At 41.8% G+C, this 27179-nt stretch overlaps 1 protein-coding gene across 3 annotated transcripts; it reads left to right on the top strand.

The window, feature by feature from the left end:
* Positions 1 to 435: 435 nt before the first annotated feature.
* ZDHHC3 (zDHHC palmitoyltransferase 3) lies at positions 436 to 26541 on the top strand. Of its 3 annotated transcripts, none has more exons than XM_082276552.1 (7): positions 436 to 550; positions 11913 to 12242; positions 14982 to 15106; positions 18305 to 18401; positions 20308 to 20389; positions 22190 to 22320; positions 24988 to 26541. In XM_082276552.1, the coding sequence occupies exons 2-7, from the start codon at positions 11937 to 11939 to the stop codon at positions 25144 to 25146; spliced, it is 900 nt and encodes a 299-aa protein (XP_082132678.1). In that variant the 5' UTR covers positions 436 to 550; positions 11913 to 11936; the 3' UTR covers positions 25147 to 26541. The 3 variants fall into 3 exon arrangements, with proteins under 3 accessions (XP_082132678.1, XP_082132679.1, XP_082132680.1); XM_082276553.1 differs by having other exon boundaries at positions 488 to 554; XM_082276554.1 differs by lacking the exon at positions 436 to 550 and adding an exon at positions 6810 to 6845.
* The last annotated feature ends 638 nt before the right edge of the window (positions 26542 to 27179 follow it).

Here is a 27179-nt window from a genome sequence, read left to right as displayed (position 1 = left end):
TGAACAGGCCCAAGTCCCTCAGCCTTTCCTCCTATGAATGATACTCCAGTGCCCCAAACATCCCCTCTGCTCTGCGCTGTACAGCTCCTCCTTGGGTGCCAAAAGATTTTGGAACCTGCAAACCAGAACCACTCTGAACCTGCCTGGGGCTGAGAGATGACCGACGAGGCAGAACCATCCGTTCCCGTGTCAAAACAAAACAGTGGGGTTTTTTTCCTCACAAAACCCGTACTCCCCCACCCCCCAGGCACCCACACGCCCGGGCGGTTAAAGCGCAGTCGGCACCGGCGGTCCGCAGCCACACGGGGCCCGGGGCCGGTGCCCGTCCGTGGGCCAGGGAGCCCGCGGCGGGGCGGGGAAGGGCAGGGCCGGGGACACGCTGCCTCCCGCCGCCGCCGTTCACTTCCTGGTTCCTCCCGGCGGCCGCTCCACCTCCGCGCAAGGGGCGGCGGAAGGGGGGGTGCGGTGCCGTGCCGTGCCGTGCCGTGCCGCTGCCGGCGCGGGGGCGGCGGGGCGCGCCGGACCCGCGGCGGCGGCGGCGGCCACTGGGGTAGGTGGGTGCGACTGACAGCGCGGGGCGGGGGGTGCTGGGGGGCGGGCAGGTGTGTGCGCTGGCGGAGCGGGGCGGGAGCGTGAACTGGGAGCAGAGAGCTGGGGACCGGGAGCGGGCCGCCGGTGGATGCCATCCCGCCGCCGCCTGCGCCGCGCCGCCAGCTGCCCCCCGGCCCCGCCGGTGTCCCCGGTGTCCGCGGCCCGCGCGGTCCCTCGGCCGTGCGGGAGCCCGGGGATGGCGCGGCCGCCCAAGGGCCGCGCGGAGCCCCGCATCCCTCGGCGGGGCCCCCGGGCCAGGGCTGGGCGGCGGGTCGTGTCCCGCAGCGGCGTCCCCGGGAGCTGTGGGCATCGGTCGGGAAACGGGAGGAGGGCTCCACTCTCCCCTCTCCGCCTTCCAGCGCTGGGCTTTAAATACTGGGAGGCTAAACACGTTAAATGATACCGGGCTAAATACGCGGTTTAGGTCTGCTCCGCGGCCTTTCGGAGCAGCGTTGAGTCCCCTCGGCAGGAAATTTAAAGTCGGAGCCTCCGGCGATTTCGTCGGGGTCGTGTGACATGTCGGTGGATTGCAGTGGTCCTGTAATCTGCTAATGCGCTGCAGCGGTGGGACGTGCCCGCCAGCGAGCAGCTGGGCAGCGAGTGGAGCTGACCATGTCGCTGCCGAGGTGGCCCTGGTCACCCGGCGTGTGGCTGCAGCTGTCCGATGGCACCGTCGGCCAGGTGCGATCTCGGCATCGGGAGTAATCCGTGTCGAAACTATGGCGCTGTACTGTGGCGGGTTTAGTTGAAATGGATGGTGTGTTTTAGATGGCAGTAGCAAGCGATCCGGACTGGTCTAGAACGGCAGCTTCTAAGTACTACTGGAGTAGTTCTGTAAGGTGAATTTTTAAGAAGAAGCAGCAATTCATGATGGTTCATTAGAAAATAGTCTTCAAGAAAACAATGAAGAAAACAAGCCTTGGGAAGAAGGAGGCAGCAGAGCGTGCCATTGAGGGATGTGGGATGGACAGCAGAGTTCGTTTAGATTGCTTTCCTTTGATCCTGATCAGAAAAGATAAACTGTGTTTTTCAGCATGAGAGACAGCAACTGTGTGCCAGACTCCTGGCACAGCAAAGGTGTGTGCTCAATGTCAGATCTGTAGGAAAGGAGCCCAAATTTGGATGGTTTTTCTGATACAGTGGAATCACAGAGAAGGAAGGGACTGGTGAGTTTCAGTGAGTGACTGCATTGGGTGTCTGGTGGTGTACATAGCAAAGCATTAGTGAGGACCGTGTTTTTCTTTGCTCAGTGAAAGCAACAAATAAGTCTTCTGTGTAGTGTTACAGGCATTTCAGTGATAAGAGTTATCTTAAGGGGAGCCACGCCATTCTTACATCTTTTAAAGATGCAGCCCCATGTGCAGATAAAGATCTGCTCGTACAAAGGCTATGTCAGTGTAGCTCTTGGTGTTGCCTCAGTGATGCAATAGTGTTTGTCACACCAGTGGGACCCGCTGCTGGTAGTAAGTTGTGTCTGACTGAATGTTCATTGAGATTTAGAAGGTGTGACACAGAAACTCTTTGTGGTTATAGGTTTATAAAAGGGCAAATATAAGGTCTGCCTAAAACCCAAAATACTTGTGACATTTAGGACCTATAGCAGTAACATTTGTTGAGTATTCAGTGTATGTTTCTGCTTCCTTCTAGTTTTTATTTTGAGTGATGTAGTTACAGACAAGGGTGTGTATTTCAGTTTTAAGTTGCTTGTTTGGTAGTAGACAAAAGTATACAAATGTAATTTAATCAAATAATGGGAGCAGGTTGCAAGGAGATGAATGCTTAATTCCTCAGCAGATGCAGGTCGGCTGTGCCCAAGTAGTTACGTGTTTCTTCTGGGCAGTTTCTTTTGTGTCAGCAAAGGGGAACAGCTGACAGTCTTCAGCAGGATGTGTACATCCTGGGCAGTGGTAGCAAAGCTTTGGTGAATCTCTTTTTCTTACCTAATATGAATTTACTTTTCTCAGTGGGTGGATTGCTGTGCATCTCCAACAGAGCAGGAGCTGGCAGTGTTGCATAGTGCATGCAGTTTAAACCTGTGTGCTGCATTATTTCAGGAGGCCTTGCTCATGGAGCCAGTTTTACTGTGCAGACATTTCCCATGAGCTGTAACAGGGCATCTCTCCCGTAGAGGAGACTAGATGGGCACCCACAGTGGTGTCGGTCTGAAAATGGACTGGCTGTAGCTTAGCCAGTCTCTGCTGATGTTAGTTGGCTGAGCTTACGTTTTTCTCTGATCCCTCTGCAGTGTAGCCATGACCTTTTTCTTAGGACGATATTCTAGAATACAGTTTTTCTGCCTTCCTGACAGAAGACAGCAGGTAATGTAAAATATGACACGACAGAATAGCTTGTTGTCAGTTTTTATTTTCCCCATCCTGTGCTTAGCTGGTTGAAGCAAACTAAATGTGACCGACTGTACCTGGAACATCATGTTTGACCTGTGCGTGTAACTAATCTGAAGCTTCAGGTTATGCTCAAGAAAATGAGAAGTTAAAGCTTTCCTAATTGAAGCTGTGTGTTTCCTGGGTTGTGCATCAGTAAGGAAAGAAGATAGCCCTTGCCTGGAGCTGCAGTGCAGCAAGTCTGCCAGTAACACTTCACACATTGTCCTTTTGAGAGGGAGTCCAAAAGAATGAGCCAGCTTGTCTGCAGGGTGTGGGTGCCAAAGACCTCCCCATATGGCAGTAGTTCCTGGCTAGTGAGGTGCAAGGTGTTAGAGGCAAGGTGCAGCTCGGTGCTGGCTCACTGCACAGGAGCACTGGTGTGTTAATTCCTGTCGCCTGCTTCTGGCTGTGCCCCCAGCTTGGGGGGGTGCTTGGGAATGCTTCTGGAGACTGGAGTGAGAGATTTATCTAGGCTTATAGCCCTGTATCTCTTTGCACCACCAGGTCACAGGGTGACCATACAGAACCGGTGCTGTTACAGGAGAAGAGGTAGGAGTTGTAGAAGAGCGGGGAAAAAAGAAAGAGAGGATAGGCATGAGAAGGTATGGAAATGGGAAGGAAGGGTACAGCAGCAGAGTTCAGCTAGAAAAATGTTGGGAAATGCTATTCCAGGAGCAAGTTAAACAGTAAGTAAAACAAGGAGGCAGAGGACTCACTGTTAAGATCCTTGGACAACAGAGGAATGTTGAATGAGAGGAAATGCAAGGCCCTTGTTGATGTTTCTGCTGCTGGGCCGGTGGTAGATGGTGTGTTTGTGATGTTCACCTGTGAGTTTTGCAGTAGTGCAGAACTAACAGGGGTGGCCAATCTTAAATGTGGTGCAGCATGCAGAAATTAAAACAAGTGGGCTGAAGCTGAAACAGTGTGAGTGAGTAAAGGTAGTGTAAAGCACTATAGTATTGAAAAAAAAAAGTTAAAAAAAAGATGTATTCGGGTCTAGTGGGAAGGCAGTAGTACTACATCATAGATACAGAGAGGGCTGTAGCAGGTGATAGAGATAGTAATGTGATATGCATCTTTGTTCTTTGCAGTGACTACTTGAATTACTGATGTCCAATATAACACAGAATAGATAAGGAAGATACTATATATTGCATCTGGTCTTGTCTTGAACTCTCTGTATTTCAAAGGGTAGCAAAATTAAGGTTTACACACAGAAACTGTATTTTTACGGTAGCAAGGATCCCTTCTGCTTGCCAGTGCAAAAGTGAGCAAAACAAGAAATGCTTAGTTTGGCAACTCAGATGTTCTTTGCTGTGTTTCAAAAGCTTTAACATACAGCAACTTTGAACCTGCAGGTTTTTCCAGTTCTCTGAAGAAACAGCATATGTTTCTTCTAGTTGTGATTTTAACTTTGCAGGAGACAGGTGACAATTTTTTGGTCCCTGTGTTAATGTTAATATGCTATTTTAATGTATGCCCGGTGTACTTTCTGTAGTTGGCTTAGGGATCTGCTTAGGTGTAGTATGTAGATTTAAAATCTAAATGCCTTACAGCCTTCATACCTATATCTTTACCGACCCCTATGTGGTAAGGCAGAAGAATAAACTACAGGCAGAGGAATAAAATCAGAGAGTGAGTGACTTGTTCGTGCTTGTGAAGAGGGAGCTGTAGCAGAAGCAGGTGAGAGCCAAAATCCTGTGTTAGACCATCTTGAGTGAAAACGAATGTCTGATAGTTAAAGTGCTCTTTCTGCCTTGAAAGATAGTATTTCGAATATTTTTTTTTTTAGAATAGAGGGGTTCTGCCAGCTTCTTATTATGATTAAAACTTTAAAGCTGCAGCTCTTTCCTGCTCTGCAAAACTTACTCCTTTTGCTATGAAAGTTGTGTGGTTTTTAAAATGGATGCTAAAAATAATACCAGTTTTATAGATAAACCTTCCCCTTTAATTTTTGTCTTTCTTTCTTTTAAAAAAAAGTTGATAGAGGACAAGTTGAGAATTTACATTCCCTTATTCCAGTGACTTGCTGTTTTAAGTCCTGAGTCAGCATGTAAATTGCAAAGCTGTCTAGAAGACCAGGACAGCTTCCCCTGTTTTGTCTCTCATAAGGCTGTGTATTCAGGATAACTGCAATGCTGTGGGAAAGCATGACATTCCCAGCTGTTGTTTTCTGTTTCCTGGTGCAGTCTCTCCTGCAAGATTGCTCTTCCCTTCTGATGCTTAATTGCAGAGAGGTGGCAATGCAACAAAGATGGTATGTTCAGGACTAATATTTCTGTTTTGACATAGGTCAGGTAGCTTGTGTGTATTTGGTCTATTGGGAAACTGTAAGATTGAAATGACAGAATTTCTCTGTTCCCCATTCAGCTCTGACAGTTAAAACCTTACCAGTTATTTTGTAATGGTTCATTACTTAATGACAGTTTTATAAAGTACCTTTTATCTCTGATGGAAGACTTATTAAGATCACTAACTTTGTGATCAGACCAAGTCAGATCCAAGTCTGACCTCAGTCTCTGGTGCCCTTGTGACTTGTGCCCTGTTCCTACATGTTGCCCCAATTTTGTCACTCATCCATAGTGGTCAGTGTTTTTGTACCTTGGACAGTAACTACATTGTCTTTGCTCTCCTTTGCTCAGGCTGGCAGCTGACAGGCCTTTTGGTGGGGGTGCAGTCACCAGATAACTCAGACTCTTAGGTCAGTCTTTATTGCATTATAATTTATTTATACAATACACATCCATTAGTTAAGCAGAAATGATACAGACATTAACCAGGAAGCTGTTACCATCTGCCCTGAGAGACTGCATACCACAAACATCAGGATAGGGAAACCCCTGTATTTGTAATTCAGAAAACATGACCTTATTTTCCTTTCAGTTCTACTGATGGAATTCCTCTGGCACTGTTGAAGTTGCTTCTTGTCTACACTGATGTAAATTAGAGGGGGACTGAGGGGTTTGTGCCTTATGTGGCTGCATCTCTTTTGAGGCTGTCATTCTCAGCCTGATCCAGGTCCTCAGGATGGAGTTTCTAGATCTGACAGATGTCTTTGAAGTAATTTCCCCCTCTGCTTGCTCTCCTTAGGGAGAAGTTCCCTCTATGTATTTGTACTCCTATTCAAATGTGTTCTTCAGAGAGGCATGACTTCAATTAAATCTTCCCCTCTAATAAGATGCTTCTCATAAAAATAATAAAAGTGTGATTTTAGTGTGAGCCATTTTTACTAAGGTCTTGTTCATGTGTGACCTCTTTGAAGTAAGAAATAAATTAAAAATAGAAAGTAACATCAAAATAGTTGATTATATAAGCAGTTTTGTAAACAGTTACTATAAAGCATTGTAATACAGCCACTTACTCCCTTCACATAGAGAAAAAAGTTATAACTTGGTTACCAGCTGTTTTTACAGGCTCTCTAGTCCCCTTTTTAAGGGAGATAATTCAAGCCTGTGCATTTACCCTCAGGAAGCAAAAATTTATTTTAAGCCTTGTAATTTTTTTAAGATTTCTTTATGCCATTTTTCTTCAGTATAGGAACTGAAAGTGTTGAAATTGCCTGCCTTGAGGAGCCAAAGGATTCAGGAGAATCTTGAGATGTTTGTGATCCTTTTGCTAAAAGCAGATGCAAATCTGGTAATGTAGTATTTAGGCTGTAACTATACTCCTTAATGTAGCCTGAATTTCCAGGAGAAAAATGAAAAAATATCTGGTAGGCACAATCCTGTTCCCTTCTCCTGGGGTGGCTGGAGGAGGGCTGACTTTGCCCTGTGATAATTTGATCTGAGTCATCGGGTGTCCTGTAAGCACAGCGTTAACTTCCGTGCCTGGTTCTTCCCTGCTGCCTTTGCCATTGAAACCCAAGATCAGGTTTGTACCCATTCGGGTTTTTAGCCCGAATTGGGGCGGGGTTTGTTTTGTTTGTTGTTTGGTTGGTTTTTTAACCATTTTTTGAAGTCCCGGAAGTATTCCAATGGAAATGCAGCTCTCTATAGCAAATTTGAGCCTGCTAATAATAGGCTTGCTTTTTTTAGCTGCCTTTCACAGACCTGTTAGAAATGTCCCATTGACCCTCCAGGGTTTTGTAAACCAAGGGTTGGAAACTGCCATGGCGATGGATATCTGGATGAATCTGCAGGAGACTGCCAAAAATTCTCAGCATAGCTGGCCTGTTTTGTTCCGCTACTGCTGATCAGATAAAGCTTTTTAGGCCTTGCAGGAGCCATTAGGAAAATACATATAAATACTGATATTTTCTTATTATCTCTGCTTTGGCAAGTTTTGACAAGCTTGTTAGATTTTAGCTGCATGGAAGTGTGGCAGGAGAAGAACCCTTTTAGTTAGGAAACTCACCTTCTTGTATGTCTGTTGCAAAGGAAGATGAAATATGCAGTGTTTTAGTCTATGCTGTTTTATGTACAGAAAAATGAAATAAACTTAAAAATGAATTCTCCTGCAGTTTCTGTCTGTCTGTCTGTCTGGACCTGGTTGATTTTGTTTAAACGGACATCTGTCCTGTGGATCTGGATTGCCTACTTTAGCTGTCGTGAATATAGTATGACTAGTTACGTATGTGTGCTTCCTTTTGAAGATAAAAATTTAACTTTAGTGTTGTTTGTCAGCTCTCTAGGTACTTTGTGTGTCATAAAAGCCGTTTGGAAGTATTTCTTTAAAGTAAATAAAAATCCAAACTGAAAACTTAAAAAAAGGTCCATGATCTGCCCTGATCTCTCTTCTTTTTATTCTTTTTTTTCCCCCAGTGTTGTTTTCATGAGATTGGCAGAACTTGAAATTCACTTAGTTCATATGACAGAATGAAAATATAACATCTTCCCAAAGTTCAGTGTTAATTGACTTGTAACAGAGGAAATGATTGCAATGTACATAGTAATGCTGTAGTTCTGCAAGTCATATCCATGTGCTTGACTTCGCTAGCATGAGTAATTACATGAAAATCAAAAGGTTATTATGATGGTGGTTTTATGCTTGCTGTGAGTTTTACATCAGAAGCTCAGGTTGCTTTCAGGTACTTACTGGGTGAAGGCCCACATCATTTGTTTGTACATTCTTAGCACATTCTTTGGCCGTCACAGGCCATTGAAAACAGGATTTTTTTGACATGGCTTATGGCAGGTAAAAAGACAGTTTATATAGGGTGTAATAGCATGTCTTAAGTGTTCATTGTAGCAGAAAGTGGATTTTCATTTGTTTTGTTTACATTTCTAACTTAGGAATTACATGTTTTTTGATTGTTCCCGTAATGCCAGATGCCTTCAGATAAAAAAAACCGACAAGGTCTTTGCTCTGTCATATCATTAAGCTGAATTGATGTGTGTGTTGTCATTGTATCTCACACTTACCTAGTGGCCTCTCTTGTAGCCTGACACCAAGAGTAAGTCCTTAAGCCCTTTGCCTACATTGTTTACATATTGTTTGCTTCAAAGCAGGCGGAGCTGACATATTCCATCTGTATTACAAATTAAGTTCATATGCAGCATGATTGAAGGGCAAACCAGTTAGGGCAAGTTACTGCTTCCACCCTGCTACAAGCTTTTTTTTTTTTTTTTTTTTTTTTTTTTTTGGTGTTGTATTATTTATATGAAAATACCAAATTGAACAACATAAACCAAAACAGATGTTTGTGTATGTAAGAGCAAGGAATTAAAAAAACCCAACTAACCAGGTCTTGTAGGAGAGAAGCTGAGACTCTAAGCTCCTATAGCTTGACTCTTAAGATAATGAACATTAAAACACATATGTATTTTTCAAATAATGTATGGTGTTTATGTACTGATTACTGATTTTTAAATTTTGTTGCCTAATGAGCCCTCTTAAGCAAGCATTAAAGGGCAGAGCACATTAAATAACAAAATTGTCCTCCAGCCATAATCAGGGGCCTGTGCTCTGTCCTTTTAACTCGCTGCAGAAATGGGTCTCCAGACTTTCAGAGTGAGGGGGCCTCAGGGCTCCTTCCAGTTTCTCCTTAGACAGTTACACAGCAATAGATTTTTCTTACTTTTTCCCCCAGTTTAGCTCAATAATATTTCTGAGAGAGAGCTGTAGAACTTTTATTGGAGTGGAACCACTTCCTGCACTTGCAAGAGAGGTTAATTTTTATTTCACTGCTGAAGTGTGCTGTTCATGACTAAACCCACAGCTTTAATCACTGTGTATTTGTTCGGCTTTCAGTCAATCTTTGCTAATACTGACCTTAAAGTGACTTGTCAAACTAATTCCTTTGTTAAATAGGAGTTTGCTTTTCCTGTGACTGTTTGCTTCCTTTGCTTTGGGATACAAAACCTTAGAGGAAAAAAAAGGCTCAGAGTCTAGGCAAAAAATCCTGAGAGTCTGTGTTCAGGACTGTCCTAGCTTGTTACAGCACCTGATTTGTCAAGTCTAAACTTTCAACTGAAAATTAAATGCCTAAATTACAGTTTTCTTTCTTACTTTTTTAATGTAACATGATGTTCTTGTCAATTAAACCTGACACTGTTGTCAGGTGTGAGTCTTTAATTATGTCAGTTTTATTTGAGCTGGCAAACAAGCATAACAGTTTTAATAAGATTATTAAACAATGCAGTGGAGGTTAACCTGTTTCCTTGAGGGAGTGGAAGAATTGAGTCTGAGAAATACTTGTTAGAGACTTGTTAAGTCTCGGTGAATGTATGAATACATAATTGTCCCTATAGAAATTGTGAAAAATGGGAGAAAAGGTATGGATTTACCAGTAGGTATAGAATTATCTGAACTTAGACCACCAGATCATTTGGGTAATCACTGTTTATGAAAATTATATAGCTTGTCTTCCTAGATATCAGGAATCATGAGGTTAAATTATAGCTGTGGTTAAAATACAGAGTAATTACAATGTATTATGTGAATTTTGTGAGTAAGGAGAGGGTTTTTTGTTGTGGGCTTTTTTCTTGCCAAAGTAAATGACATCCTCACAAGGACATTTTCATCTTGATTTTTCTGTTCTGTGTGACGTGTGTATAAATACAAGACTGATATGCTTTAACATTAATCCATGTGACTTTCTCCAGATTCATAAACCATCTTAAACTCGCTTGGCAGCATACTAAATGTTCAAAGTGGAAAGATAAGAAAATACCTAATTCTCCTAATTTATTTATACTAGTTGTGTTCTAACAAATATTGTAAATGGTCTAGTTCATCTGCTTCTGTGTACCTTGGAACTTTGTGCTCCTGGCTTTTGCTTCTCACTGTGGCCACAGCAGTTCCAATACCTCTCTTCCGTGTCACTTGCACGCAGGCACACAAAGCTCATCACTTCTGTGCTTGGGTGTAATTAATCATCTTGCTCATTAATGACCTTACTCTTTGGCTGTGAAAGAATAATTGTCCTCTTATGAATTTGGTCTTAAAATAATAACTGAAAAGTAAACTATCATCTCCTTCCCTGTTGAGACAGGCGCAGCAACATCTCCATTTAGGTTGGTGTTAGGCAAAGTAGAGCTCTCTTCTTGTACTTGGCAGAACTTAGCTATAAAATTTGGAGAAAAGTTTGAGGTCCTAGGGACTTCTGCAATTCTCTCAGTATGTTTTCTGTAAAACAAAGACAAAAATAGCTTCAGTGTGAACTTTTTTGGTAGAAAACATAATTGATAGTGTACATTTTCTCTGAATTAAAATGGCATAATGAGCACTCTTTTTTGCAAAGCCGTGAGAAGAAGCCTTACATTTTGAAATAGCAGGAGGCTGATCCCTTCCATTCAGGGATATGCAATTCAGTGTATTTGATAGTAGAATTATTGTAGCTATTTTTGTAGAAGGTGGGTCTTTAGAGGGTGTTGTGTTACGAAGCGTTTGGAGCAATGAGCAAGTACTCTGAGTAGAAGTGTTTTTGGAAGAGTTTCCTGGGTGTGTAAAGAGCTGCTTTCATTCCAGGTGTAGCATTCCAGGTGTGCTCCAACATTGAGTGGTGGATGGATTGAGTGCAGATGGATTGATCCCTTGCCAAAGACTTAGGAGCACCTTCTCTGTTTTCTCAAATGCCTAGTATTGGTGGGAGTTACATTTAAACAGCAGCAAGCACGGCACATGCCTGGAGCATTGCTGTTCCTGGTTCCAAGATGGATCTTACCCTCTGGGTAGACAAGGTGTCTGCAGAGCTAGAGAGGACAGGGCAATGTCAGTGTTGGTGCTCTTGCTACACCAGAGTGGAGTTGGCCGGAAAAGGGGAAGCGAAACAAATGCCATTGAGGGATGGAGCAAAGGTGGCAGGAGAGGCATGGCAAAGCACAAGTGAGGCCAGAGGAGGAGGTGAGAGTGGGAGACAGCTGTTGTTGGGAAATTAACATCCTTCAGCCAAGACTAGAAGTTCCTGTCACGATCCCTTCTTGATTGCTTCTTAATCAGTTCCTGCAAATCTAACTGTACAGCTGTTTGTTTTTGCACTTTGACCCCAAAGCTGTGAGTCAGTGGGTAAGGAGAAAGGAAACCTCTTCCACTTGCTAAGTTTCCCAGTATGTGTAGGAAAGACCCTTCCCCAAATCTGAAGCAGCAAAAAGGGACCCTGCCATCTGTGCCAGGACTTTCTCTTCTCCCCTCGCATGACAGTGCCAAGTTCTTGCTTCAGTTCCTGTTGTGGCAGCTCCTGTTGGCTCCTACCTGATGACTTTTTCTTCATTAAAATGCTTGTTGCCTTTCCACTTAGGGAGGTGGAGGTGGCACACAGGTAGACCTAGTGTGTAATTAAGCACTTCTTCAAAGCACTTAGAGTCTTCTGAGTAAGGAGTGTTCCGATAAGCGCAAGAGTGTGGTTTCCCAATCCATTATTTTGTGTTTGATTTATTTACCTTTTTTACTTTTTCATTTCACTTTCTGCAATTTTCCCTCGTGATGACCATGCCATTACGCGAGCAGAGGTCTGGATGTCTGGCAGAGCAGTGAGCATTGTTTCTGACTCTCTTTCAGATGCAAGTATGGACATAATAGCCTATGATGATTACTCCAGTCCACCGCTTCAGAGATATTGAAAGGACACCTGAATACCTCCAGCCGGAAAAGTGTGTTCCACCTCCTAGCCGCGCTTCCCTGGGAACAATGTGGTTTATTCGAGATGGCTGTGGTATTGCATGTGCTGTCGTTACCTGGATGCTGGTGTTCTATGCCGACTTTGTAGTCCTTCTTGTCATGCTAGTTCCATCGAGAGATTATGTTTATAGTGTCATCAATGGCACACTGTTCAACACCTTGGCTTTCCTCGCTTTGGCTTCACATTTTCGTGCTATGCTGACAGATCCAGTAAGTATACACCTCTCTCTGTGTGTCTCAGAAAGAAACAGGCAGTGTTTTTCTTGTCTGCTAGATGTTGGATAACTCAGTTGCCGAGTGAGTGGCAGATTTAAATAACTTTTGTGTGTCAGCCTGCTGAGTGAGGCTGCTGATGTGGTATGCTAATTTTTCGTCCCACTCAAGTCGGATGCAAAGTCAAGGACTCAGTGTTAGATTCCCGGTGTGTGAGCAGGTCCTCTTTTTGCACTGGGAAGGAGAGTGTTTCTCTCTGATGCTGTTTTCTCCCCAGTGGCAGATCTTGTGTTTGTGGCTTGTTGTGTCTTGACAAACAGGAAAGCTAGAAAAGCTGGTTTTGGTTGTCTGCCTTGGCAAGTATTGCTTCAGCAGAATGGAGCAGAACATGTGTTGTTTTGAAAAGCTCTGTTACTGTCTCTCATTCTGCTGGTTTTGTTGAGTGTATTGGACAATGCTGAAATAAATATGGTCTGAGTGTGCTAGGTCTGGCAGTTCTTAGGCAAGTTGGGAAGCATCAGAAGCGCGAGATCCCCTTGTATGTATCCTTAGGACATTGCTTTGAGAGATCAGATCTGCTGCTTTCTTGTCTTTCAGTTTGTGACAAGATGAAGTTTAGCACCATGATGCTAATTCTGAATGGCCTGTGGTGGTTTATTTTGCTTAATAGCCTCTGGACAGTAGACTCAATCCAAAACCCCATCTCCACTAGTCAGTGGAAGGAAAGACAAGCTTAGGCTTCTCCTGTCCACTTCCTCACAAATGTTCTTGTTGCTGTTGGGAGTGGTGATATGCCTCTGATACTCTGTTCCTTCCAATTGTTATTTCCCCCTTGAAACCTTGTTAGGTGCCTTTAGGACTTCAGTATAATCTTTGTTTCTTAGATTCCAGCTCTTCCAGAAGCCATAGCACTGCAGAAATGGCTTGATTCGGGGTAATCTCACAATTTATGGTAAAAAGACTGTTGATTACATGCTGCTGCTTCTGGGCAGAAGTGTAAGCAGTAGTTTTAGCCTCTGAAACTTCTGATCGCTGGACTCAGAGGGTTGCAGCAGTTTGTTAGATAGTTTGTATCCTAAGGGTGGGTGTTAATTAATGTGTGTTGTGTGATTTTTATACTTAGGGACCTTCAGGTTGCTGGAATTATTTTGCAGAGTTAGCAGCAGCTCTTCTGAAACAAAAGCTGTATTTTGAAATGGGCCAGGCAAGCAGCACTGGAGAAGCAGATACAATCTCTGTTGAGAATAATTGAGAAAAGATATGTTAATTCCTAGTGTGAAGTGGGATTTATGTATGGGGATGGAGAGTCAGTGGGATTTTGTTTCATTTTTTTAATGAGGAAGTCAGCTAAAGGAAATGCAGGGGGAAGGATACAGAGAAGGGATGCGCTGACATCTGGGAGGCAGTGAGAGTCTGGGATTAAGGAAGCTTCCAGGACACGGGGAACCAGGAGCACATATAGGATCAGAATGAAACAGAAAGCATTGCTGAGGCAAACAAGCAGAATTCTTATTATAAATAAATGAGCAACTCAGTTATTCACAACTGATAGCCTGTGTCCTGCATTTCAGGAACTGCTTCCGATGGGTCTTTGCTAAAAGCATTCCTAAAGTTTTGAGCTTTGCTGCATACTGAGGAGAGAGAACATGAGTTGTAGCATTTTGTGGAAATTGGTTTCAGTAATTTTTAAATTAGTCAGGCCTGTTGGGAGTTTTGTGGGGAAAAAAGCCCCAAAGACTGCTTAAAAAAGCCTTATGGTACTGGTTTAATGTGCAGTTCTCTCACTCGTGTGTATCATTTCTGTTTATTGCTGTTAAGAGGTTGTATAGATGTATTAGAAGGAGACTGTATCATCAGAAATCTATTGAAATACTGCATCTTTGTTTTTATTTCAATAAAAAAAGCCTTAAATTCATAGAAGTAAATTGTGCCAATGTACCAGCAGTGATTTCATACACCGTGTTTCATGGCTTGTTTTGTTTTGTTTTGTTTTTTTTAATAGCAGAGGGAGTTTCTTTGGTTTAGTTTTTTTGAGCAAATTAATGTCCCTATAAAGGCTGGAAACTTATGAACTTGGGCTCCTGTAGCAGCAATATGTTACCTATTTAAAGATATACTTTAAAGTGGAAATTGCACAGCTAAGAATGTTTTACTGAGTCTTATTCAGGTGTGATGATTCTTAGGGTTCACCGTTTGAATGTTAAACCCTAATTAAAATAACAAATACACAATGGAAGCGTAACTATAAATACCTGAGTTGTTTACCAGCAACTTCTAGTGTACACAGTGATACTTCAGAAGAAGCTGCTTCTACTGGCATAAAACATCTGCGATTCTCAGTTTGTGATATGAAACACTGACATGGTAAATTTGTTGATGTGAAAAGAGGGATGAGGATTCTTAAATATTTTAAGGTTACTGTAGGATTACAAAAGACTAATTGCTTAAGTGAAGCTAGTATTACAAAAGACTAATTGCTTTATTGATGTTTAAAAAAAAAAAAAAAACCAATGAAAGCCCCACCAAAAATATGTTTCAATGTGTGGTTCCATATTTTAAGACCACATTTAAATTTCTTTTCTGAATCTTCTTGCTCTTCTTGAAACTCTATTGATCTTAGGGAAGTTTTTATTTCTTTTTCTTCCTTCCTCTTCCATAGTTTTAAGTCATCGTGTTGCTCTTAGCAGCTGTAATGTCCACAAATTAATCTCCTGGTTTGTTTTTTTTTGCCTGCAGGGTGCTGTACCCAAAGGTAATGCCACAAAAGAGTTCATCGAGAGTTTACAGCTAAAGCCAGGACAGGTGGTTTACAAGTGCCCAAAGTGTTGTAGCATCAAACCTGACAGAGCACATCACTGCAGGTAAAGTCTTTTCTGAAGATGGCTGTTTCATCAAGACCTCACGAATTATTCACCAGTGTGCCTTGTTGTTGGAGTCTGAGACTGGAGTGAGTCAGTTGAGGGATTGGCATACAAATTCTGTTGCCAATAGTACCTGACACATTTAAGCTTCTCAGAAGAAATCTCATACCTTTTCTGACAGATTTTCAGATATAGGAGGCCGAGGCTACTTTGTGCAAAGTGAGAAACACTTAAAATTTTTGAGTGCTGCCTTGGATCCAGACTTGTAACTGACATTCCATAAATTTTCATGTAAAGATGACTTGAAAAGAGACGTTCTATACCAAAATGTGTAGAAGTCCATAAAACATCTCCCAAAGGGTCAGTGTCTTTTCCATTTTTGTTTTTATTCACAAACCCATTTGTCCAACTGTGTATCCTATTTAGAAGTGGTATTTAAGTTAAAACTGAAGTGCAGGTAACTCTACATATTTTTTAAAAGTTCAGACTTCCACATTTTCCTTGAGTACTGTGACATTGTTTTGTGCTGTGTGATAGATCAGTATGCCTACTGATCTGTCATGTCCTTTCTTTTTCTGGTAGGATAAACTTCCCGGAAGAGAGTAACTGGTAGTGAGCTTTTTAGTACTAAAGGCAGTGAGCAAAAAAATAACTACTTCCTAAAATTCTCTTCTGCTTTTAAAGCAAGCGAACCTGCTTTCCAGTAAGTAGTTAATAAGTTTGCACTGGTGTCACTTCCTTACCTACTCAAAAAGCAATACATACAGAGCGAGCTCGTACCTGGGCTAGTGCTGATTCATGCAGTGGTCTTGTGGGGAGGGAAATACATGGTAATGAGCTGAGCAAACTTGTCCTGCTGTTTGCTTGTTTCATATTTGTTTTCAGAGCTTCAGTTTGCAAATGTTTTTCTTTTTTGTTGTGTTTTTTTTTCTTTTAATTTTAATGAAAATCAGGAGTTGGTTATTCAGCAGGAGCGATGTGATCATGCCTATCACTTATTAATGCTACTGTAAAATCCGCTCTGACAGCTTTTCAATTATGAATGAAACTTCACATCTAAAATGCTGTCTTGATGATTACTCACAGTGTAGGTAAATGAAAAAGACTCTAGCTAAGCACAAAACCTTGTCACCATGGTCCTTTTTTCTATGCTTTAAGGTAAGTTTTTAGACATTAAGATTTGGGAAGGTGATCCACTGACCACTGATGTTGTTGAGAATCTTCAGTCAAACATTTTTTTTGTGGCCTAGGGAGATTTATTAGACTTCAACACATCAAGGTTGAGCATCTGCATCAGCAGGAGATACTGCTAGCTCTATGCCAGAGGGACCAGGGTGTTTTTGATGAATGTGCTATTTAGTGAGTCCCCTGTGCCCAGTAAACTAGTCCTGCCAGCATTTGGAAGCTAGGTGGTTGAGTGGGGGAAAGGGTGTGAGTATCCCTGTTGCTGCAGTGTTTAGTTGTGATTTCTGTGTTTCCTTTTCCACCAGCTATCTTCCTGTTCTGCCTGTCATCCAACTGTTTTTGGTATGTGCACATGGAATAAAACTTCCCCTCCCAGCCTCCTCTCCTATCCCTTTCACATCTGTGGCTTGGCATCTTCAGGTTGTCCCTCTGGGGAAGTAGGAGCAGTTGGAGGGTTGCTTGGGTACTCACCTCTCTCAGAGCCCAAGGGAAGTTTGTGCACACCTGCACACAGGGAGGCATCCTCCTCCTTTACCACCTGCTTCACCTTACCCCCTCCTTTTTTTTATCACAATGATAAATACTTGTCATACGAAGTACATTATCTGGCAGGTAAATTGCTTTTACTGTGCCTGCTGATTTTAGACTCCATGTTGCTCAAAATAATTTTAAGCTGCTTGTTCTGGCAAAAGGAGGCTTTTCATGTTTCCCACTGCACCTGAGGCTGACAGGTAGTAGGGCACCCAGGTCTGCCTGAGGAGAAGCAGCTCCTGATCTGGCCCCGTGCTGGGAGGCTGGGGCCTGCCTGCCTGGACTTTCATTTAGGATCAGGCCTATAGCAACTCATTTGTTTTTCAGGCATAGCACGTATCCTTGGGGATTATCCCCTCCTACCGTGTAAAGTGAGTGAAAGGCTGTTCTGACAGAGATGTTTTCTATTGTTTATTCATACATGCTGATAAGAACATGTTTATGTTTTCGTTTGAGTTTCCCTTAAGTGTTTGGGTGTTGAAGTTTATTATTTATATTAAGGTCAAAGTGCTTTTTGTTATAAGAAGAAAAATAAAATTAGCAGAGCGCTCAGTCCTTTCTGTTTCATTGCTGCCAGAATTGTTCTGGAATGGCTGTTTCCTTTCTGGGTCTATTGTTTGTTTGCTTTGGGGTTTTGTGTTTTTTCATATTTGATTTCTGTGCTTGTTTGTGCAATGTGGTATCAGGAGACTGCCTTTCGTCTCCTAGCATATGAGAAAGCAGCAGAGAAAAAGACTTCCTTTATTATGTGAGTTGAAGCAGTTACTGACTAAGCAAGAGAATGATGTTCAGACAAAGTAATAATGTTTTAATTATTTGACTTCCAGCCACAATTTACATGCTGGCAAGAATTTGAATTTTGATTTTATTAGGCTGGTTTTGTGAAGTGCTTTAACATCTAATTTCATCTTGAATGTATATTGTGCTACCATGTTCCTGACTGACTGCCACAGTTGTTTTCTGCTAGTATGTGGCTTACCTTGATGTCACGAATCTTTTCTAATGCCTTATTTAATTTTCCTTTTTTGCAAGTTCCTGCTACCAGCAAGTGTTGGGAAATAAACTTTAGTCTGTTATTAGCAACTTTGAAAAGTATCTTTATTCATTACTGCCTTTTATATCGTTGTGGTTTCTGTTTGGTTTTAATCTGTGGACATTTTTACAGGCCTTATATATTAAAACTAAACGAAATCACAGATTTTTTTCTGTCTGCCCCAGTGTATGATTCAAACTATATTTGGGAAAGAGCCACTGATGTGTGGCCTTAATTTTTGTAGTGGTGGTTTGGTTTTGTATGGTTCATTTTGAACAGGCTTAGTCAAGTAAGCAAACCACAAATATGAATATGGTGGCAAGTAAATTCTTTTAGATTCAGATTTCACCTCAGATTCTTTTCCTGAATTTCTTTGTCCCCCAACCCCCTGTGAAATCTTGTGTTCCTGGAAGGAAAAGTGCTGTTAATACAGACCTATGTTCTTTCAGCGTTTGCAAGAGGTGCATTCGGAAAATGGACCATCACTGCCCATGGGTCAATAACTGTGTAGGAGAGAATAACCAGAAGTACTTTGTACTGTTTACAGTAAGTATTTTGCAGGTGATGCTTGAGGTTGTCCAGTGGGAAGTGCTGAAATGCAGTGTGTAGTCTGTGAAGCAGCTCCCAGTGCTGGCATTCTCTTCCTTCGTGTTTTGGAAGAACTTTATGGGGACCTGCTGCATACAGGCTTCTGTTTCGCTAATTAGGGAACACACACACCCCCACCCATCCATCCACAGCACTGGGAAAAGGCATCACAGGAAGCCTTTGTCAGGGGTTTTTGAGGTTTGTATTGGTGGTAGTTCAGCACCTATTTTGTAATGTGAGTAGTTTACTGTGGTGCTGAGCTCCTTGAGGCAGGGGCCATCCCTTGACATCAAACAGTGGCTGGTAGGGTCCCAGGCATATGTAGGCCTCCTAAACATTATAGTTGTATGAGTACCTGTGTGGGATCATGTAATAAGAGCTGTTGCCACATCTCAAAGAAGGAGTGGGAAGTCTGCATCCCCTTGGATAAGAACTATCCACCTTTTAATTGCAAGTGGTTTAGTTTTGTACTTGAAAACCAAGGAGGTGCACGACTTTTTGTACTATATCTGTAGCATCATGAGTAAGAAAACAGGAGTACAAACTTGAATACTGGATATTTCTGGAAGGTTTGAAATGTGTTTCATCAAAGTGAACTGCAAATATCCCGTGGGAGTAGTGTGAACATTACAAGGCTGAGTTTCAGTGATGCTCTGTTTTATTAATAAATCTTCTGAGACATCTGTAGGTTTGAGGAAGTATGTTCTCATATTACCAAGCAGAAAGGAGGAGATTTACAGTTAAATGAAAGGCTTAGTGTTCTGTGGTGTGGTTTGCAAGGATGTGGATTACAGAACAAAATGAATCCCATTTCTTTCCTATGAGCAAGCAGGTTTTTTTTACCTTGAGAGGTGAGCTAGGTGTTTTAGTCCTATCAGAAGGATTTCAGTTTCTATTAAAACTTGATAGCCACTTTCTAGCAGACTGTATTTAACACTTAATTTGGTTGAGAGAAACAAAATAAGGGTTTCTGGTTTTATTCTTAGATACTCTTTTTGACCTGTGAGGAAGTGAAAGAACAGCAGCATGCTCAGCTTGCGAGGAAAACCCAAATACTCCCGTATTGCCTTTTACTGCTTCCAGAGGTGTTTCTTGTTACAAAGTCTCTCTCACTTCTATGATCTGCCTATCTTTGTCAGAGTTTGTACCTTCAGGAGAGTAATTTTTTTAGCCCTGTCTTAGTAAATTGTAATCTATGTGTAGCATTGCACATAGCTTTTGTTCTTTTCGTTACATACACTTTTTATTACAAAGCTAAGACCTAGCTTAAACCAAAAATTATTCAGTATGAAGTATTAAATCCTGAGAGAAACTTTCCATGCCAGTGTCTGCCTCAGGAGAAAGTACTTGTTAAAAAAATACATCATTTTTCTGAACCTCATACTGGAAAACAGATGAAAGTGCATTCTCTGGTTAAAACAAATTAATTGTTGTTTCTCTGGGAAGCTGTAGTGCTGTCAGGAGCAAGGATGTAAGATTTGACAACAGGATACCTTGATCAGTGTTACTGTTCTCTGAAAGCTGTGCAGTACTCAGCTGAGGTAAGGACAATGAGCTGTGGGGAAGGCCACTCTGGGACACAGGAGGCTGGATTTGGATCCAGCTGGTGTTAAATTCAGCAGTCTGCCTTGTGTTCGCTCAGAGCTGTTAGTAAGGAGTGAATGAGTCTGTGTAGTCTTGGCATTTGCCAGCTTCATGGTGCTTTTTCAGGGGAGATGGGAGAGCTTGATGGCTTTGGGAGTTGTTTGTGGTTTGGTTTTATTTTGAAATCTTAGCACTATGCTTTCAAATAAAGTGTTGGGAAGATTGAGCATTTTGGTCTTTGAACTCACTTGGTGCCTGTATTACATCCTTTATTTTTCAGATGTATATAGCACTGATTTCCCTGCATGCTCTAATCATGGTGGGATTTCACTTCTTGTACTGCTTTGAAGAAGACTGGACAAGTGAGTATAAACAAAATACCTTATTAAAATAGCAGATTACCCTTTGAATAAGAACTTACAATGCAGTAAGTTGCTTGTTTCCGAAGAATGCTATCAAGGTTCTGCTATGCTATCTCTGGTTTTTTTTATTATTTTTAATGATCAGTCCTGGAACTTCATATTTTTTTCTTACCTGCTGGAATCTCTTTCCTGAGAAGTCCTGTTTTAACTTACATCTGATAGTGCCTAGGAAAAAGCTGATATGTAAAGACACCTGAGGAGTATGTGTGTAATAACCTATTGTTCACGTGAACACAGCACTAATTTCCTGAATGCCAACACAAGATAAGAAGAATGTGTATGCTTTTTTTAAAAAGGGTAATGTGAATCATTGTTGCAAGACTGCCAGGAAAACATGCTAGCTCACATCCAAAAAACCACCCTCACAAGAACAAACAATTCCTTTCCTCAAAAAAAAAAAAAAAAAAAAAAAAAAATCCAAAACAACCCAACAAACCAAAAACAGAGCCCAAGCAGCTCAAAAAAGCCAAACTAAAAAAGCCAAACTAAAAACCTCAGCATCACTCTGAAGTAGTCAGTGAGTAAATATTCACAAAGTCAGTCTACCTATATTCTTAAAATCACATATGGATATATAGGAAATCCTCAAGGTAATGCTGAGTTGAACAGCAAGGTGTCAAAGAATTTGTGTGCACATGTATGTGCTGCTTATGACTTTTTTTGGAAAAGTATGAGGGTTTTTTCCTTGGAATTTCAGTAGTGTTATTCAATATAATGACTGGTTTTAGTTTATAGTACTGCAGAGGATACACATATGAATTGAACTTGATGAGGTTGTTCTGCACTTCAGAACTTGGTAAAACAGCTGCCAGCTGTCACTGAAAACATCTGCATTTGACTGCAGTGGCCAGGGCCATAAGGGAAGGATACATCAAAAGGTAGTTTCCCTTATCTCCTTTCTTAGAGCCTGTTCCTGTGGAGAAGGCACTTTCCTGGCTGTCCCAGGCTTAGGTGGCAGAACAAAGCTGTTAGGAGAGATGGATGTGTTGTTCAGCTGCCTTGTGTTTGTGCAAATTGTGTTAGTCCCTGATTATGGTGAATCTGTTTAAGCTGAAAATCTCATGAGAAAAATACAGGCTTTTGATGAGAGTCTTAGATTTCGAAAAACTCTGGAGATGTTCTGAAATTTACAGCATTGAACACTATGACTTTGGCCCTATAACGTTCCTTTCTTTAGCTCCTCCTTTCTAATTACCTTCTTGGTTTGTTTTTTTTTTAGCACTTGCTTGAGTTTGCATTATTGAATATGAAGAAAAGTAGGAATTTGGCTTAATCTGACCTTTTTTAAGTTACGGCTTAGAGCAGTTATGAAAAGGAAGCATACCCTGGTTTTATGTTGGTGCTACATAAGCTCGTGTCCTGACTGCCAGCTTGAGATTTCTAATGGACTTATCACTGTGGAAAATCTGTTAAGGCTAAGGTTTGAGAGAGAAGCTCCAGGTGAAATTGAGTAGAATGGAGTCCTAGCCAGTGTGCTGGGGGAACTCTGAAGTAGAAAAGAAAATTACAATCTTGAAGCGTTGCAGGGTCTTTGGTGGGTTTTTTGGCTTTTTTTTTAACTTGAGGGAGTGATCATTTTATGCTTGCATGTCAGAGCTTCCCTGTGTGTCTTTCTGGGAATGTTGTCCAGATAATTTATTTGATAGTTTGAGTACAGAAAACTCGTGGCTTAGCAGGTGTTTTGCAGCTGGTGCATTACTTGGTGTCTGCCCTTCCAACTCTGTTGTTTTGTCTTCACAGAGTGCAGTTCCTTCTCTCCACCAACTACAGTGATTCTCCTGATTCTCTTGTGTTTTGAGGCTCTCCTATTTCTCATCTTCACCTCAGTTATGTTTGGGACCCAAGTACACTCCATCTGCACTGATGAAACGGTGGGTGTCGCACATTCTCTCCTTTACCCTGTCTCTCACCATTTGTAGAAACAGTGATGGGCTATGGGGTTTTACCTCACGGCACAGGGAGTCCATGTACCCTTTGAGGAGAGATCCAGTGTAATAAAGCTGAGCTAGCACGGTGCTGGATGGTGCTCTCTGAAGGTCACTGTGGGAAGTAGGGTACTCCTATGTATTGACTGGAGTGCTGTGTTGACAGTACTTCCCATAAAGTAGGCATAGGTAGCTGGGATTATTCTGTAGAGAATATTTGTCCCCTGTGGATTGGAGAACCTTTTTTCTTTAATGAGGTGCTTTTACATTGGTATTGTCTGAAATTCACCTGTGTCCTGGTTGTCACTGTGCACAGGTTTGTGTGCTGGTAAGCCAAGATGAGTAGGTGGGGGAGGAATACACACACACACACAGACAGAGACTTTTTTTTAACCTAGACGGTTTTCCAGTCTTAGATACCTGTTCAACAGTTCAAAAACTCTTGCCAGAGGGAAAAAGAAAAGGGAGCGGAGCAGGCCCACAGGACCCTGCTGGACACAGTCTGCTGCAAATCCACCAAGTCATCCCGAATTCAAAGGTGGCATAGGAGAGGTTATATAATAATATTACAGTCTTAAATCCATGTATTTGCCCACTTCTGTAGCGATGTAGCTGGGGACTCTGGTGGGTGTTCCCACACTTGTGAATACTTCCACTCTTCACCAAGCATGCTCAGGTAATTGAATTAACTGGGGTGGCTGGAGAGAAGTGATAGGCTTAAAAGAGTGACAACTCTTCTTTCCTCCCTGCCTCCTTTAGGTTTGTTTTCCTTGTTTGCCCATGGCCAGTTGAAGCTAGCATAAGTATTTTTGGTACTGTCAGAGAGCTGTGACTGGCATTATATGCCGTATGGGCCCATTGCTCTGAGCCTTTTTTTGCAGTGCTATTTTTAATGCTTGGCTTCCGCAAGAGGCTGATGTTCCACCTGTCTGTGTTCAGAGGAAGACTTCACTGTTCTTTCTGATGGGGAGAGCCCCAGGAAGAAGTACAGTGTGGTACAGATCCTGCTGAGCTTGGCTTCATCAATAAGTGTGTAAATTAGCAATGCTGCCTGTGAAATCATTGTTTGAATTTCTCTATCTTCGAAACCTGTCAAGAATTTTTAGAAGCTGCTTCCTATGGCTGGGCACCCATATAAGTCCCCAGATTTTCCCTTCCACTCTTAGATGGGGACTTGTAGATGTTAAAGGAACAATGCCACATTCTAAAATAAAAAAATGAAATATGGTCTCCCCTTGTTGGGTTGTGGGTTTTATTTTTGGGTGGTTTTTTTAATATGTACCAGTAAGGATTTTGCTCCATGGAATGTCTCATTGTTGGTGTGCCAGCATTGAGCTAGCTGTCTGGCAAGCAGTCTGTTTTGAGCAGAGGAATACTTCCAGGTGAAGTGCTTCTTGGTGTGCTCTCTTGTAGTGTTGTAACTCACATTTTAGAGATAGGGCTGTGTGTTGCCGTTTTTCACCTTTCTATTCCAGTCACTGGGAGACTTCATTCCTCATCTTGAGTATGCTGTCCCAGCAAGATGGTTCCTTTCTGCCTGGAGGGACCCAGAGCCCTGGTATTTTGCCGTTGTCTCTGGAGGTGACATTTACCAGGGATCAGCACAACTCCTGCAGTTGGCCCCTGTTGTGTTCATCAGAGCTCCCAGCATCAGTAATTTGAGGCACGCAGATGCATTGCAGCGCATTACTGCGTAGCGTGGGAGACACGTGCAGGTCAGGAGAAACCTTACCTTGCAAAGGATGCAGAGTCAAGGAGCTGGGTGATCTGCCAGCTGCTGCTGCTGCCCGTGGGAGAGTGATGCTCTCCAGTGACTGCTCTTACTCATTGTGCTTCTATGGCAGCCAGGCATATATGGCTTTCCTGACAGACCAAATTCACTCCTGGGCTTTAGACACAATATGGATTTATTTCTTCTTAATGTTTAGCTAGTGAATGTTCCAGCTGATTGCTTGATGGCTTATTTTTGTTCTGCCTCTAACCTTTACTAAACAATGCCAATGATTTCTTCAAATCAGTATCTTATTTAACCCTCTCTCCCTGCTGTCAGCCCATGCATGTTTTAGCAGTGATTCTAATGACACATGAAGAGGCACCAGGTAGACTGAGCTACACTGGGCCATGGGCACTTCCCTGAACTTGCTTGGTGAATCTGGGAGCATTATAGTGATTATCTTTGGGTTTGTGGGTTTTTTGGTTGGTTTTTTTTTTTTTTTTTTTTTTGTCTGCAAGCTTGGAATGGTTTCTTCTAAAACTTTTCCATCTGGTTAGCACATAATGCATTCAGCATTAAAGCACATAATTTTTGTTTGGTTTTAAGTGGTGGGTTTTTTTTTTTATTGACATCAGAGGCAATTGGATGGCAGGTCTTAAAATGTTTCTGAAGTATGTAGGTCTGAAGAAAATGAAAGCAATTTTATTTTCAAGGAACAGTTTCTAGATTTAATATTTTTTAATATAAAACAGTGAGAAGAGAAGGAAAGACAGTACAGATGCATTTGTATTTTTTTACTCTGTCCTTTGGATAAGAGGTAATTGAGAGTAGACCTTTCCCCGAATCCAGAACTACAGAATCTGAGTATTTGACTGAAAATGTGATATTTCTGTTTTCAGGGAATAGAACAGTTGAAAAAGGAAGAGAGAAGATGGGCTAAAAAAACAAAATGGATGAACATGAAAGCAGTATTTGGCCATCCGTTCTCTATAGCATGGCTTAGCCCATTTGCAACACCAGACCAAGGAAAAGCAGACCCGTACCAGTATGTGGTCTGAGGAATTCCTGACCAGCATTTCCACTAAAATAGAAACATATTACAGCACTACTGTTACAAATTTTCCATGAATGTTTAAAACGAAAAGCAAAACAAACTTTTTTTATGTCTATTAAATGGCTGATAATTGCAGAGGAAAAACAAGCCCTATATTCCACCATTTTAGATAATTCTATATCTCTGGCTGAAACTGCTGCTGCTTTTTCTTTTTTTTTTTCCTTTTCTTTTTTTTTCCTTTCTTTTTTATCTCATTAACTTTACTGGCATTTGTTTCTCTCTGCTTTCTGTATGGCATAACTAATGTGAAGGGGATCCTCTCTTCTCTGTTATGACCCACCTCTTCTGAGTAAATTCTCATGCTGTCTCCTGACTGTGATGAGCTCTGTGGATGACATGTGAGTGCCAACAGCCCTACACAGACACATTTGGACTTCCTGAAGGAGCACATTGCTCTTTCATAAGTGAACTTGACCGGGAAAGCAGATACTTCACGTACCAAAAGGTGCAAGACCAGAAGGCAACACAGCAAGAGAGCCAGTTGACCTGGTGATCACAAACAGTTAAAGTACTTAAGCGTTGCCAACACCAATTCCCACTCCACCCTCCTTTTTCCTTCCAGCCACAGAACTGATTCCATCTTTCTGGCATTATTTTGTCTGTTCCCTCCCTTGTGTGCAGGAAATTGTTGCCCCTTTAGGATAACTGTGGCAGATTTAGAAGACTGTTTGGATTATTACATGCCTTACACTTCCAGGAAAGAAAGAAAGCTAATTTTCAAGTGTTTAGAATAGCAGAATCATGTTTTTTTTGTGTGTGTTTGTCTTGGTAAATGACTTGTTAGAGCAATGCCTGCTAAGCGGTGTTAACGTGAAAAACTGACATGAATGCCCAGATTCCTATAAAGACTAATATTGATGGGATGTGTAAGTGTTCCAGGGTGATTGATTCTATATTGTTAGCATTGCCCTGGTTTAGAGCTTTGTAAATCTTTTCTCCTATTTATGCATACATGTGTATGTGTGTAAACACAGGCACATATATGTGTAAGGGTTTGAAATTGGGAAATATTTATGGTAAGGAGCATGCATGCTGTTATGAACTGTGTGGTGATGAAAGTGGGAGGGACAGAAGGCATTCCAAAAAATGGGTAGAGCTAAACCATTCATAATTACAACTGGCATCTTAGGTTCAGGCAGGAATTTTATTATATTTTTGATTCACAACTCCCATGGGTTCATCAAATGAATTGCAAACAAAAGAAATACACAAATCAGCTGCGTCTGTGACTTCCAAGGAATCTTTTCTTTCCTTGGTTTAAAATATTTTTTTGGAAACTGACCTGTTTAGACTGCTTCAAAGCCACGTGGGAAGGGAGGGAAATCAGGGAAGGAGAAATTGAATGGATGTCTCATTTTGGAAGTAATGTGAATGCTGCATCTTTTCAATCTGTCAATGCTTCCATATGGAAAACAAATGCAATAAAACTTTTCCAAAAACTTGTTTTGCTGTTCTTCCTTTCTTTGCTCCAAATCTTAGGAAAGATCCGTAATGGTTTTCTGAGCTTTCACTTCTGTGTGCAAGCAGGCAGAAGCATATGAAGGTTAATTAACTTGAGTGTTCAACTTCTAAGTTGAAAAGTGAGTTAATTGGTAATATACTGATCTGTTAACCAGTGGTTTATTTCGCCACTGGGGAGAGGCTGTAACTCTGGTTTTAGTGTGTGATGGTGTTTCTCAGAGAATGCTCCCAAGCTTAATAAGCTGGATCTTGGGCCATGGTCAGTCCAGCTGGTGAGACACGTGCAGGAGATGATTTGAACTGGTAGAGAATCTGGCCCTTACGCTGCCTTGATGCAAAATCAGATTTATTGAGGGGAGAGGCTTTTTATATTGAGTCAGCTAGGCAATTAACTAATTAATGCACCTCTCTGTAGTTCACTGCTTCAAAAATTGTTTTGATTACAAATTCTACATTCCAGTTTGGGTTTATTTTAATTACCCTTATTAGCTATGCATTCTGGAGGAAGATTGATTA

This window comes from Coloeus monedula, assembly GCF_965178545.1.
Source record: "Coloeus monedula genome assembly, chromosome: 1".
NCBI lineage: Eukaryota > Metazoa > Chordata > Aves > Passeriformes > Corvidae > Coloeus > Coloeus monedula.
Note: the sequence above shows the minus strand (reverse complement) of the source record. Positions and strands in the feature narration are given on the sequence as shown.